The sequence below is a fragment of the Solanum dulcamara genome, chromosome 11, assembly GCF_947179165.1.
Source record: "Solanum dulcamara chromosome 11, daSolDulc1.2, whole genome shotgun sequence".
Lineage (NCBI taxonomy): Eukaryota > Viridiplantae > Streptophyta > Magnoliopsida > Solanales > Solanaceae > Solanum > Solanum dulcamara.
In genome coordinates, this window is record NC_077247.1 from 42,826,368 (window position 1) to 42,840,187 (window position 13,820).

Below are 13,820 nucleotides of genomic sequence, written 5' to 3' on the forward strand. Positions count from 1 at the left end.
CAAAATTATTCTCAAGTATAATTGAAAAGTCCTAAAAATCTCTCTCTACAATACTCTCCCTTCTCTCTACAATACTCAAACGGCGACAGCATACAGAGCTGCCGGAATGGCCCTAACGCCGCCGGTGGCACTCCGCAGACCACCGGACTTAGTCCAAGAGGAGCGTCTCTCACCCAGGAACAAGACCCAACTGGAATCAACACCTAATTCCATTCGTAGCTCTTCGTATATCGACTACAACAATGCGACCCCTGTAGAGATTTCGAAGGAACAGCTAGCTTGGGCACAAAAAATCATCTCCTGGTCACAAAATAGAACCAATGGTGAAACTCAGGGTAAAGACGCGGAGTCTGATTCTAAACAATTAGATACACAACAAATCTCAAACGATTTCACACTCCCAATCGGAAAATCTGGGGATAACCAAGGTGACTCGGATACTGAGAGTGGTTCTTCTGATAAAGAGTTCTCTAACTCAGATGAGAACTTCTTGAATTTGAAGAGATTCGACACAGGTACACAAAATGTGGAGGACTCGGCGAGCGTATCAACTGGTGCTGGAAATGCCTCACAGGAAAGGATCTCGAAACAGTCGAATGTCGACAGTGAAGAAACGACAAAGAGCAATATCCAAATCAATCCAAGTAAGAGTGTATCTATTCCGATTGAACATAAGTCGAAAGAGGTAACCCATTCTGTACAACAAGAGGTTAAGAATAATAAGGAAAATAAGGGTGAAAATGAGTTGAATCCTATCGCTATAGAAACTGATACTCAGGACAATATAGGAAAAACTGATGCATGTAATAACAGTACCAAGATTAATCATAACAATTCAGCATCTAACAAGACTCAACTCCCTCATGATCTTACCAAGCTAACATCCAACTTTGTTAAACACAACCCTCAGTATAAACCAAATATGCAGAATTCAAATGACAAACCTCCCACAAAACCAAAACAGCTACCTCAGTTGCAGAGCTCCAAAACAGATTCTATCCCAGAACCAAGTCCATTCACAGTTATACAAACTTATGCGACTAGACTAAGAGTTAACCAAAATAGAACTGAAGCGCCTATTAATATTTCACCTCCTGTCTACACCACAAGACATGGCCTACCAGTTATAATCTATAAAAAGAAAGACTTTTTTGTGAAACTTGCGTCTAGATGTAAGTATACTTTAATAGGAAAATTCACCAATACAATGCCAAGGATAGAGCTTATCAGAAGAAGCTTTATTCAGCAGACTCAACTCACCGGAGGTGTCAAAATTGCTCATTTCAATGCAAGACACATTTACATTGATCTTGATAATGAGGAAGATCATATTTCAGTTTGGAATAAATAGAAAATGTATATTGATGGGCAACTTATGCGACTACAATTGTGGACTCCAACCTTCAGGCCAGAGGAGGAAACTCCTATCGTACTAGTTTGGGTCATACTACCAGAACTACCGTGGCATTGTTACAATAAAGAGTTTATAACCACCCTTTTAGACCCGATTGGTAAAACCCTGTACCTGGATGCAGCATCTCTTAAAAAAACTAGAGGCAGTGTTGCAAAAGTAAGGATACAAATGGATATCACCAAGGAAAGGCCTCAACATGTATGGTTAGGAATTGATGAAGAGGATCACAATAAAGGCAAATGGCAAGCTATACAATATGAAGGTTTACTTGAATACTGTTCTTATTGTAAGCATCAAGGACATACTATGACAAGATGTAATGTCAAGAGGAGAGATGAAGAAAGGAAAGAAGCTGAAGAAGCAAGGAATAATAAAACCAGGAAAGAAGATGACAACCAGGTATGTCCCTTAACCACTGTACAAATGCCTGAGAAAAATATATCTTTAACTAATACAGGTACAAAAGAAAATCAAGCTGGGAGACAAAGACAACACCAAAATAGGAACAAAAACAAGGAGGAACAACAAGAATGGCAAATTCAGAAAAAACCAAGACAAAAGGAACAACAAAAGAATGTTCAATCAAAGCAGAATCTAGCAAAGCAAACAGGTATTGACTTATCTCTCCCATCCCCCCAAGTCCCCATTAATGGCTTAGATGTTGATGCAAATGACACAGTGGATGACGACTGCAACAAAAAAAAAATGAAGGATTCAGGTATTGACTTATCGCTCCCACACCTCCAAGTCCCCATTAATGATTTAGATGCTTACACAAATGACACACTGAATGATGACTGCAATACGACAAAAATGAAGGATTCAGGTATTGACTTATCTCTCCCACACCCCCAAGTCCCTATTATTGGTTTAAATGCTGACACAAATGATACACTTGAGGATGACTGCAATATTACAAAAATGAAGGAGCCAGGTATTGACTTATCTCTCCCACAGCCCCATGGCTCCCCCAATAATTTTAATGTTGAGAATGATGTAGCTGTTGTAGTTCATGGAGGTGAGGATGGGGGAATACAGGAGGAACCCACTAACTTGCAGGAAGGGGTTACCAGAGGGAGGGAAAGTACTTTGGTTGACCCTAGGAAAGACATTAGAGCTCCTGCTACCACAGAGGTAACTACTACAACTGTAACCAGAAAGGAGAGGCACAATGAACACTCACAACAAGAAGAGGACTGCTACACAATGGATAAGGAACCTCCTGATCCAAAAAGGCAAAATGAGAGTCCTCAGGCTTTTAACAACAAGTCTACATTAGCCCTTAGTAAGAAGAAAAGGGATGCGTTGAAAAAGAAAATTATCAAAGAAATGCAATCAGGACAACAGAGCTTACATGATGTACTGGTGGTGGAACATGCAGGCATCTATGTGACAGCTTTGCAAATTCAGAAACCGGATACTGGAAAATGTGCCCTTAATAAGGAAATTACTCCACAAGAACTAACAGATGAATACAGAGTCACACATTCTGAGGATGAGAAAGATCCTGACCAATATGATGAGGTTCAAAAAGAAGAGGAGGAAAAGAGGGCTCTTTCTACCAGGGGTCAGCAAGAAAATAGGAAAAAGAAGCAACAGGATGACACAACAAGTTCTGATAATGCTATTTGCAAAAGTGGCATCAAAACAAGGTCCAAATCAAATAAGTCTCAATGATTAATACCATATGTTGGAATGCAAGGAGTATTGATACTCAGGGTTCACTGGATAGACTCCAAAAACTCAAAGACTATCACAATATATCTATGATGGCAATTCTTGAACCATTCTCAAACCAATCACACCTTAATTCCCATAAAATTCAGCTTAATATGGACAGTGCTATTCATAATTCCAACAACAAAATTTGGCTCTTGTGGAATAAAGATGTAACATGTTCCATTATAGATCAGGATGAGCAGCAGATTACCTGTGAGATCAAACATGTTACATGGCATATTACCTATCTCACAACCTTTGTTTATGCTAAATGTAAAGATCATTTGAGAAGAGATCTTTGGGATAAACTACTGTTATATTCCAGTGTAGGCAAACCATGGTGTACCATAGGGGATTTTAATGTAATCACTGGCATTGAAGAGAAGCTGAGGGGCATACCCTACAACATGAACAAAAGTTTTGAATTCATAAGTACTATTGAAGCTTGTGGACTCATAGACTTGGGTTTTCATGGTGCAAAGTATACATGGTGTAACAACAGAGATAATGATGCCAGGATTTGGAAGAGACTAGATAGAGCTATAGTAAATGATAAGTGGTTAGACATGATGCCTATGACTACTATTACTCATTTAGCTTCCACTGGATTAGACCATTGCCCTTTATTCATGGAGTGTGCAGAGAGACAGAACAATGCCACTAAGTATTTTAAGTTTCTACACTGCTGGGTTGATAATGATAGCTTTCTTGATGTAGTGAAAACGTGCTAGGGAAAACTTGCTGCAGGAAATCCTATGAGAAGATTTCAGGAAAAAATGAAAAGAGTGCGAAACACTCTGAGTAGGTGGTCAAGACAAGAATATGGTGATATTTTCTCTTTCATCACTGATTTTGAGACAAAAGTTAGAGAGGCTGAGGATGCAATAATCAGTGATAACTCCGAAGATAATAGAACCAAGTTGAACTTGATCAATGCCAAATACATCAGGTATCTAAAGATAGAGCAATCCATCCTCAAACAAAAAACTAAACTCCACTGGTTTAAGGAAGGGGATGCCAACTCCAATTACTTCCATGCTATCATTAGAGAGAGAATGAGAAGACTGTATATTCACAAAATTGAAGATGATCAGGGTAATAGTATTCAGGGAAATGAGGAAATTGCCAAGGCTGCATGTCATTACCTTGAAAAGATATTTACTACAGACAACAAGAAAATCAATGAAGATTTCCTTAAGTACATACCTAGAAAGGTCAGTGACAATCAAAACCACATGTTGCAAAGGGTACCTACTAAAGAGGAGTTACAAAAAGTGATTTTCTCTATGAGTGGTACTTCTGCTGCAGGTCCTGATGGGATGAGTGGCAAGTTTTTCCAGGTATGCTGGGACATTATCAGTGAGGACCTTTTGGAGCTGATTCTGTTTTTCTTTAATGGACATGACATCCCAAAATACGTCTCCCATGCATGTCTGGTTCTACTCCCAAAAGTTGAACATCCTAACAGACTATCTGAATTCAGACCTATATCTCTCAGCAATTTTATTAGCAAAATAATCTCCAAACTCCTTAGTAGCAGACTGGCTCCCATCCTTCCACATCTTATTTCTGATAATCAGTCTGGATTTGTTCAAGGAAGGAGCATATCTGAGAACATTATGTTGGCTCAAGAAATTATGCATAACATAAACAAACCCAAAATTGGAGATAATGTGGTTATTAAACTTGACATGGCCAAGGCTTATGATAGGGTCTCATGGTCCTTTATCTGTCTTGTCATGAGAAAGATGGGATTTGGGGAAACCTTCATAGACATGGTATGGAGAATAATGTCTAACAATTGGTACTCTGTCATCATAAATGGCAGCAGGCATGGTTTTTTCCATTCAACAAGAGGTCTCAAATAGGGAGACCCACTCTCTCCTGCTCTCTTTGTTCTTGGTGCAGAGGTGCTGACCAGAATGTTAAACAACCTTCATCAGCACTATCTATACACTGGTTTTCAAATGGAGAAAAGGGGTCCTCAAATTAACCACTTGAGTTTTGCAGATGACATTATTATTTTCACCTCAACTTCCAAGTATTCCCTTCAACTCATCATAAAGACTCTTCAGATGTATGAAGGCATTTCTGGGCAGCTTATTAATAAGGACAAAAGCCAAATCTTAATCCCTACCAATACACCTGATGATATAATAGATAGAGTAGTGTCCATCACTGGTTATAAATGCACTCATGGGCCTATGACATACTTGGGATGTCCATTGTATATAGGAAGACAAAGGGTCATATATTTCACTAGTATAGTTTCAAAAGTGATTGCTAAAATTCAAGGGTGGCAGACAAAGATGCTAAGCTATGGGGGGAGAGCCACTTTGATCAAATCAGTGCTTCAATCACTTCCTATACATCTGTTATCTGCCATAACCCCTACCAGAACCACTTTGAAACAAATAAAATGCCTTATTGCTGACTTCTTCTGGGGTTGGGATAAGGAGAAAAGGAAGTACCACTGGGCCTCTTGGGAAACCCTTAGCTTACCATATGAGGAGGGAGGTATTGGTGTAAAAAACTTAGAAGATATATGCCTGGCAATGCAATACAAACATTGGTGGTTGTTCAAAACTAAGAGATCTTTATGGGGGGATTTCTTGAGAGCTAAATACTGCCAAAGAGCTCATCCTGTCATAAAAAAGTGGCACACAGGCCAATCTCTCATATGGAAGAACATGATGAAGAACAAAGGTGACATAGAACCTCACATTAAGTGGACCTTATGTTCAGGGAACTGCAGTTTCTGGTGGGATGATTGGCTGGGTATTGGCCCTCTAGCCAATCACTATGAATATATTCCAAGATTCAACAACTCCACTGTCTCCATGTTCTTGACAAATGGAAAATGGAATGAAGAGAAAATCAGGCAACAGGCCCCTCAACACATGATACACACAATTCTCAATACTAAAATCATGTACCAACAAAACACATTAGATCAAGCTCAATGGAAGCTGCAATCACATGGAAATTTCACTTGTAAATCAGCTTGGGAAAATGTGAGAAAGAAAAAAAACAAGACATTGACAGATAGGATGACATGGCATACTAACATCCCTTTCAAGGCTTCATTCTTGCTTTGGAGAGCATTGAGACACAAACTGCCAACCAATGATAAACTGATCTCTTTTGGGAGAGAAATTGCAGAGTGCTCATGCTGCTACAGGCCTGGTTTGGACAACATAGATCACATTTTTGTCTTTGGAAGCTTTGCTAAATACATCTGGACATATTTCTCCAACTGGGGGGGAATCATGCAGGACCACAACTCCATTAGAGGCATCTTGATGAGATGGTGGACCTACAAACCAAACAATGCTGTACATAAACTCATGTTGCAAGCCCTCCCTATATTTATTTGCTGGAATGTCTGGAAGAACAGGTGTGCAAGTAAATATGGAGGAAAGAAATCTAGTACTACTAGAGTGAAGTTCAATATAATCAAGGAAATATACATGCTTATTATTACAGCTTTTCCATATATCCCATGGCCACCAGCTTGGAAGGATCTAATTATTTGGATAAAAAACTGTAAGCATGACATAAAAGTAATCCAGGTTAAATGGCTCAAACCCCCCCTAACATAGTTAAACTTAACACTGATGGGAGTGCCATAGGCAACCCAGGAAAAATAGGAGCAGGAGGCATAGTAAGGGATCATAAGGGTAATCTGATATATGCTTTTGCCTCTCCTTTGGGAGTTGGAACCAATAATCAAGCGGAAGTGCAGGCAACCAGTTTTGGCATTAATTGGTGCATTCAACATGGTTATAATAGAGTAATATTGGAAGTAGATTCTGAACTTGTGATCAAGTGGCTGAATCTGGACATCAAACCACCCTGGAACATTCAAAACTACGTTAATAAACTCCAACAACTGGTCCAACTGCTAGAATTCTTCCAATGCAAACATGTTTTTCGGGAAGCAAATTTTCCAGCTGATACATTATCTAAGGACAGCCATACACTTGATAATACACAACACTTCTACAACCTTCAACAACTTCCACAAGAAACCAAGGGCTACATAAAGCTAGACAAGATAGGAATGGCAAGCTTCAGGAGAAGAAGATTAAAAAGGATCAAACAACCTCCTTGAACATTTTTTTATCTCTAATGTTTCTAACTTGGACAAAATCGGTATGACAAAATTGGGAAGAGAAAGATGTAGCTTCGTATACTTGATCTTCTTCATTTAGGTATGTATAAAATGTAGCTTATTTGAATAGGACTAGTGTAGGTATCTTTATTGTATTCACATGGAAGGGGAGAGTCTCCCTCATTTATGGTTTTTCCTAGTCGCATTGTATCGAGAGGAGTCCTCTCATAGGTTTACTGCTTTGCTAGTATTTAGGAAGCACTTTCTAGTATCGAGGATGAGTTAGCCGATCTTAGTAGGTTTGCAGACTTATGAACCACCTTAATTCGGAGGTAAGGTTATGTCCCCCTCCTTGTATCTTTATATTTTATGTATGATAAGGCTTGGGGGTGCTGCTCAACCCCTGACTGTGCACGAGAGGTGGGAGCCTCGTGTAGGGTCCCTTCCCTTAAAAAAAAAAAAAATATTATTCCCAAGTAATAAAATTGAAAACTGACAAGTGACTATTAGAACAAGTATTAATTATGAATTATACAGATTAAATCGACAAGATAAATATGGAAGTCCATAATTTTTTTTGTCATCCCCAGTATCATATTACTTTGCTACTATTATTATGTAATGTCCTCGAAGAAATAGCAATTTACATTGAGGCATCAAGGAAAGCATCATCAAGTTCCACATTCAAATTTCTTGCTGAAGGCAATCCTGCGACCACATCATGTTCAATACCACACTCATTTGTTCCTCTTCTGATCTTGAAGTATCCATCCTGTCATCATGGAGAGATAGAGTTTAACTTACGTGCACAGACAATGTACGATCTGTAGTAAATAACTTGCTTTAACAGGTGGAAATCTTATTTACGTTGTCATTATATATAAGTTAAAAGTCGTATAGATATGTGTCAGTGCATGTTCAACAAGAAGTACTGGTGAGAGCATAAGGAGAAAATCAAGGATATAACATACATCACCCCAGCCTCTATTCCAAGAATTAACAATGAGCTGCAAGAAAGTATAAAGAAGGTGATTAAATTTTGACAAAATGATGTATGATTTTCGATAGAAAATAGAAGACGACAACTTGAACACATCAACGTACCCAATAGTCCTCTCCTTGCTCACTAGTTCCCCATCCGATAAGCTTAACAGCGTGGCCTCCCATGCTTCCCCCTGTTACGTGCTTGTAAACTCCTGACTTGTAGTGAGCAAAGTCCTGTGATTGACGAGACAACAAAGGTTATAAGATCATACAATGTGTTATTTGAAAACTGTATGAAACAATTTACAATATCCAACTTTTGCACTATTAATCCTTCTCCTTGTTACCTCGTACACAGTAAAAGAGACCTCAACTGGTCCGTTTTTGTATACTTCCGCCATGATACTGTGGGGATCATGGCTGACCCTGTATGCATTGACACCATAATGCTTTGATTTCCTCCATAAAAGGTAATTCCCTTTGACACACTTCCTATGACACTTTGGAGTAGGGTATCCCGGTTCACAACCAGGGTGGGAACATCCAGTAGTGTCGAAGTATGGATCACACTGCCAGCATAAACTCAATTTGTTAGTGATTGATCATAAAGACCCACACTACTATAGATGGTTTTACAGAAAGCTGTAATTTAACTGAGGTGACAATAAGTCACCATTTTTACCTCTTCTGTGACCACTCCCCTACGTTTAAAGTATCGCCATGCTGATATAGGATATCCACCATCACAACCACTCCCGCATAAAAAGCCACAGCACGCTAAGAGATCATTTACAGACAGAGAGATACTCTGCTTTACACATTAAAAGTTAAAACATCAGTGACTGTAACTACAGTCAAACTTCACAAGTTTGTGTGCTAAGATAAGGTGGTGGTTACGTGCTTGGCTAGTGAAATCGAATTACGCTCGCACATAATAGGGCGGGTTGAAGATATAAGTAAGTAAATAAAAATGTGTCATATCTAACAGTTTAAGTTTGGCAGTCACACAGTTCAACAGAATTTACCAAGTTATAACGGATACAGAAACGATCAGACAGCGACTCAACAGCACCAAAAGCCCAACAAGAACCGCAATGTCCCTGAAATATAGAGAATTAGATCACTAGAGAGAACCTGAAATATGCTATTTAGCACATTTAACGGAAAGAAACTAAACTAGTAGCAGACATTCACCTGATCTGTGATGCAAATTTGTCCCGGTGATTATGTGCAAAGATGGAAAACATTAGAATCTCTATTATAGAATTATAGCTCGAAAGGACAGAGCAAGAAAGTGAAGTAACTGACCCAGAATTCTTCCAATTGTGCTGCATTGAGGCCAAACCTTTCGTGCATCAAACTCTTTTGGTAACTCCTTAAGTTTTGGATGAGTTAGAACAGGAATTCCCTCCAAATCACCTTCTCTTGCAGGCTTAACTCCAAGAAGGCGCTTAAATTGGGAAACCTGCGACAACCAAATATGGACATAATTATAAATGCATGTTATCGGTGTATAGCTGCAAAATTGAATGGGGACGTATGAGACATCCCACTAAAATAAAATGAAACTGTTATTAGTCAATAAGTAGCCTTATTTTCAAGGTTACTGATCCCACTTTCTATAGAAAGTAATCGAAAGTTATCTTTTAGATGACATGACAATGCAAAAGTTTAGCATTTAGAAGTTAAATCTTTAGCTATACGATAGTCTTACCGTGAAATTTGATAATTGAGGGTTGAATGCAGCTTTCCATCCAGCTTCGGCATTCTCATTGACAAGTTTGATGATCGAGTCCTACATTATCATCCAAAAATTAAGGTGTCTCAGTTTTAAATTTGACCTGAGCACAATGACAATAACATCTTCTTGAATCATGAAAAAAAAAAAAGCATACTTGAAGGATTGGAGATTCAACTTTAGCTTCAGATATTGGCTTCTCTGCAGCGACCTGCTTTCCACGAGAACACAACGATTCTATTCATCAATAAACAACTTGAAGGAACAAAGACGTATGACACTGTGACAAACGAAGAACTAAAGAACCACTTACACAATTTATATTTTCAACATCACAATACTCTTAGCCTAATTTAGTTTTTTTAAGAAAATATTTAGCAAATCCATCATGTCTAATTCACTATAACATGGAAAAATATGATGAATCATAGAGCAAGCAGAATCTGTAACTAGTCCATTATTTAGCATTACTCTCTCATGTAGGCTCATGTATATATACAGTACACTATGTAGATAGGCAAAGAAAAGTTATGCAAATATACACTATATGTTGAATTACGTTGGTTTCTTCCTGTGTTTATTTCTTTATATTTTAATTCCCCTGAAAATTTTAGTCCACTGTAGAAAAAGAAACACATAAGTTAGCTAATACATAAGTATTTCGCATCAAACCACATACTGAAGCTGCAGAAACATGTCTTCTCTTTAGGTAATCAGAAAATCATTAAAATTCAAGAATTCAAAAGTCAAAGCTGTACTAAAGATTCTAACTCTGTGTCAGATCTAAACAAGATCATCACTTTAATAAGCAATAACAATCCACAAAAGATCATAAAAGATAGTACTATAGACAAGCTCAGAAAAATGAAGAAACAAACCTGTAAGATAAGGATAAACAAAGCACCCAAAAGCAAAGGAGTAATTAAAGATTTCAGAGTCATAGCCATCTTAGCTTCTTTTTTTAAAGCCTTCCAATTGTGGTGTGGAATTGGAGGAATCTCAAAGGTGTATTATATAAGATAGAGAGGAAAAAAGAAAAGGAGAATACCAACCAATTTTATTGGCCCATTCTCTGACAATATAAAAATGATGGCTTTATCAAACAAGAAAATGATGGCTACTGGTGGTTGGTTCTATAAGATATTTTCTTGGATTAAAGAATTTGGTCAAGTTAGTGTGTTACCTTTCCCAAAAGTCTAGTACAGCTTGGTATATGTTAGGTATTCCAGTTGGACTATTTTACAAGCAATAATACTGCCTAGGTGTACAAAAAGCTATCCTAAAAAATATTATCGAATTATTGTTATTGAGTTAAAGAGTTTTTAATTATTTTATAAAAAAAATTAGAAGGTTGTTGATTCGATATTGGTTTTACCAAAAATCCATTAATACAATATTAATTTACTATTTTATCCCTACATAAATTAAGTATTAATATTAGTACTTTATTGGTTACGGTTTTTGCCCTTTAACATTCAATTCATGTTATTATCTTAATTCTTTTATTTGTATTGCACTAGTATAGTTCTTTTATATTAGTTACCATTGTTTTAATTTTAGGAGCATTTTATGAAGTTATATTATTGTCTTGTCGCATCAAATTATTGAAGAAATCTTATAATTATGAGAAAAGACTTAAATATGCCATTGAACTTTGAGAATTGACTCTTTTATGTCATCCGTTAAAAGTTTGGCTCATTTATGTCATTTTTATTTGAGAAAAGACTGATCAATGCCATTATTTGTTAACTAAAAATATTTTCCATTTTGCAAAACTATTTTGTACACATGGTCAATTATGATTCGGCCACATCATCAACTAAATTATTATTTAAAATGAAAAAAGTTCAAATATGCCATCGAACTTTAAAAAAAAGGTTCATCTATGCCATCCGTTAAAAGTTTGGCTCATCTATGCCATTTCAGTTAACAAATAATGTAATGGATGGGCCTTTTCTCAAACGGAGATGGCATAAATGAGTCTTTTCGATGACATATTTGAGCCTTTTCCCTATAAAATCGAACCAAACCAACCGATGCACACCCCTAATACTTCCCCACCCCTTCCCCTTGTGTCCATATTGGTACACTAAGGAATCGTTTGGTAGATAGATAAGATATAAGTTATTTATATATTATTTTATAATAAAAATCTTTAAGTTAAATATATATTTTTTGAAAAGTATTTTTGTATATACACAATAATTTTTTGAAAAGTATTTTTGTATATACACAATAATTTTTTGACGAGGAAATTCACTAAAATTTTGAAGTCTCCATGTAAGATTGCTTGAGGAAAAAATCATATGGGTGTGCATACACGGACTTTACATGTGCAGCCACAGTCGATATTGCCCTTAACAGAAGTCAATGTCGCTTAGTTTCCGTTAATCATTGGATTAAAATGCATCTTTAATTTAATTGAAAGCCAAAATGCTTAATTTAAAACAAGAATAAAATAATAACTCAAGGGTAAAAAATTAAAAACACTAACTTTTGGTAAGAAGTAAATGGATATTACAGTAAAAATCAACATATCTCCCAAAATTTAGTTAGAAATCGAAGCCAAACCCCATTTTTTCTTCGTAAAACTATTGGTTCATCTTTTAATTAGTGGTAAACCCTTGTTAAAAAAAAATAAAAGAATCTCTTCTTGACTATTTTGAAATAGAACTTCTGTAAATTAAATTTGTTTCGTTAAGGTAATAACAGCAACAAGCTGGATAAACTATTTGAGAGTGAATGAGATGTAAAAATAAATTTGAAAATTGGAGTGATATTATATTCTGGAAGTATATAATTAAATAGTAGAATTTTGGACCTATATGTAAATGTGATATGTGACAGAAACATAATAGAATTTGATTAAGTCACGTTTCATCCTTTCCAAACTAAATCCAGTGATATACCAAGTAAAATTCAAACTAATTTTTTTGTTTAAATTTCCTTTTTGTTTTCCCTTAGAGTGTAGTGGAGACGTGAGTTACGTGTACAAATTTCCTTCACAAAAGTGTGCTACGGCGCACATGCCATGGGAAACAATTACTTCATCCGTCTTAAATTAATTATTATATTTCATCTCGAATTAAATTTATCTAAATTTTTATTAATATTTTAAATGTTATTTTTAATCAAATTATCATGAAAAAAATTGTACCTTATATTATCTTTTTAATAATTTTTTTATTATCTTAATCTTAAGTTATAAAAATTAAGTTAATTTAATTTAAAAAATTATCAAATTGTCTCTTAAAAAACTTAACATCATAACTAATTTGGAATTAAGGGAGTACAAAACAACATATCCCCTTACTTTTCGTCTCTTTTTCCACTATAGTAACGTTTTTTTCCTCTCCCTTTCTTTTGATTGATTGAAAAACATCTAAATAAATTTCATATCTTTCGTAAAACATACGTAACTTTATTTTCTCAAGCGCATCTTGTATTCTTGTTTATTTTCTATAATAAAATAATAATAATAATGGTGAGCAGAAATAACTCTTTTAAGTTTATAGACCATGAGCACCTTTTGTCTAATTTAACAATAGATTCTATAAAGAGCTAAACTTTTTTCTCGTAAAAAAAGCCTAATTTATAGAAAAAGTGAAAATGTAGAAATTGATTACAAGGTGGAGAATCGTACACTAATAAGGTGAAAGTTCACGTAGTCAAGCAACTGATCTATTATAATGCACTCTATGAGTTCGTGAATTAAGGAGCAATTATATTTTTTGAATTTCTCACAAATGTCAGGTCTGACTAAATCTAGATTCAGGCAGACACTTATACATGCAATTCATAGTGGAAACTTTGAAATGTACTACTAATTAAATTCACAAGATGAAAATGCA

The 13,820-nt window shown here is 36.0% G+C and overlaps 2 protein-coding genes across 2 annotated transcripts; one reads left to right on the plus strand and one right to left on the minus strand.

Moving 5' to 3' along the window:
* Positions 1-1,354: 1,354 nt before the first annotated feature.
* LOC129872594 (uncharacterized) lies at positions 1,355-3,091 on the plus strand. The gene has a single exon (XM_055947541.1). It carries the CDS (start codon positions 1,355-1,357, stop codon positions 3,089-3,091), a length of 1,737 nt encoding a protein of 578 aa, XP_055803516.1.
* Positions 3,092-7,727: 4,636 nt separating this feature from the next.
* Positions 7,728-11,166, minus strand: LOC129873339 (cathepsin B-like protease 2). Its single transcript, XM_055948416.1, has 11 exons — positions 10,848-11,166; positions 10,127-10,180; positions 9,946-10,026; positions 9,540-9,696; positions 9,426-9,430; positions 9,257-9,331; positions 8,914-9,039; positions 8,579-8,800; positions 8,352-8,465; positions 8,219-8,254; positions 7,728-8,019 (listed from the first exon to the last, which is right to left on the minus strand). The coding sequence occupies exons 1-11, from the start codon at positions 10,914-10,916 to the stop codon at positions 7,891-7,893; spliced, it is 1,068 nt and encodes a 355-aa protein (XP_055804391.1). The 5' UTR covers positions 10,917-11,166; the 3' UTR covers positions 7,728-7,890.
* Positions 11,167-13,820: the final 2,654 nt, after the last annotated feature.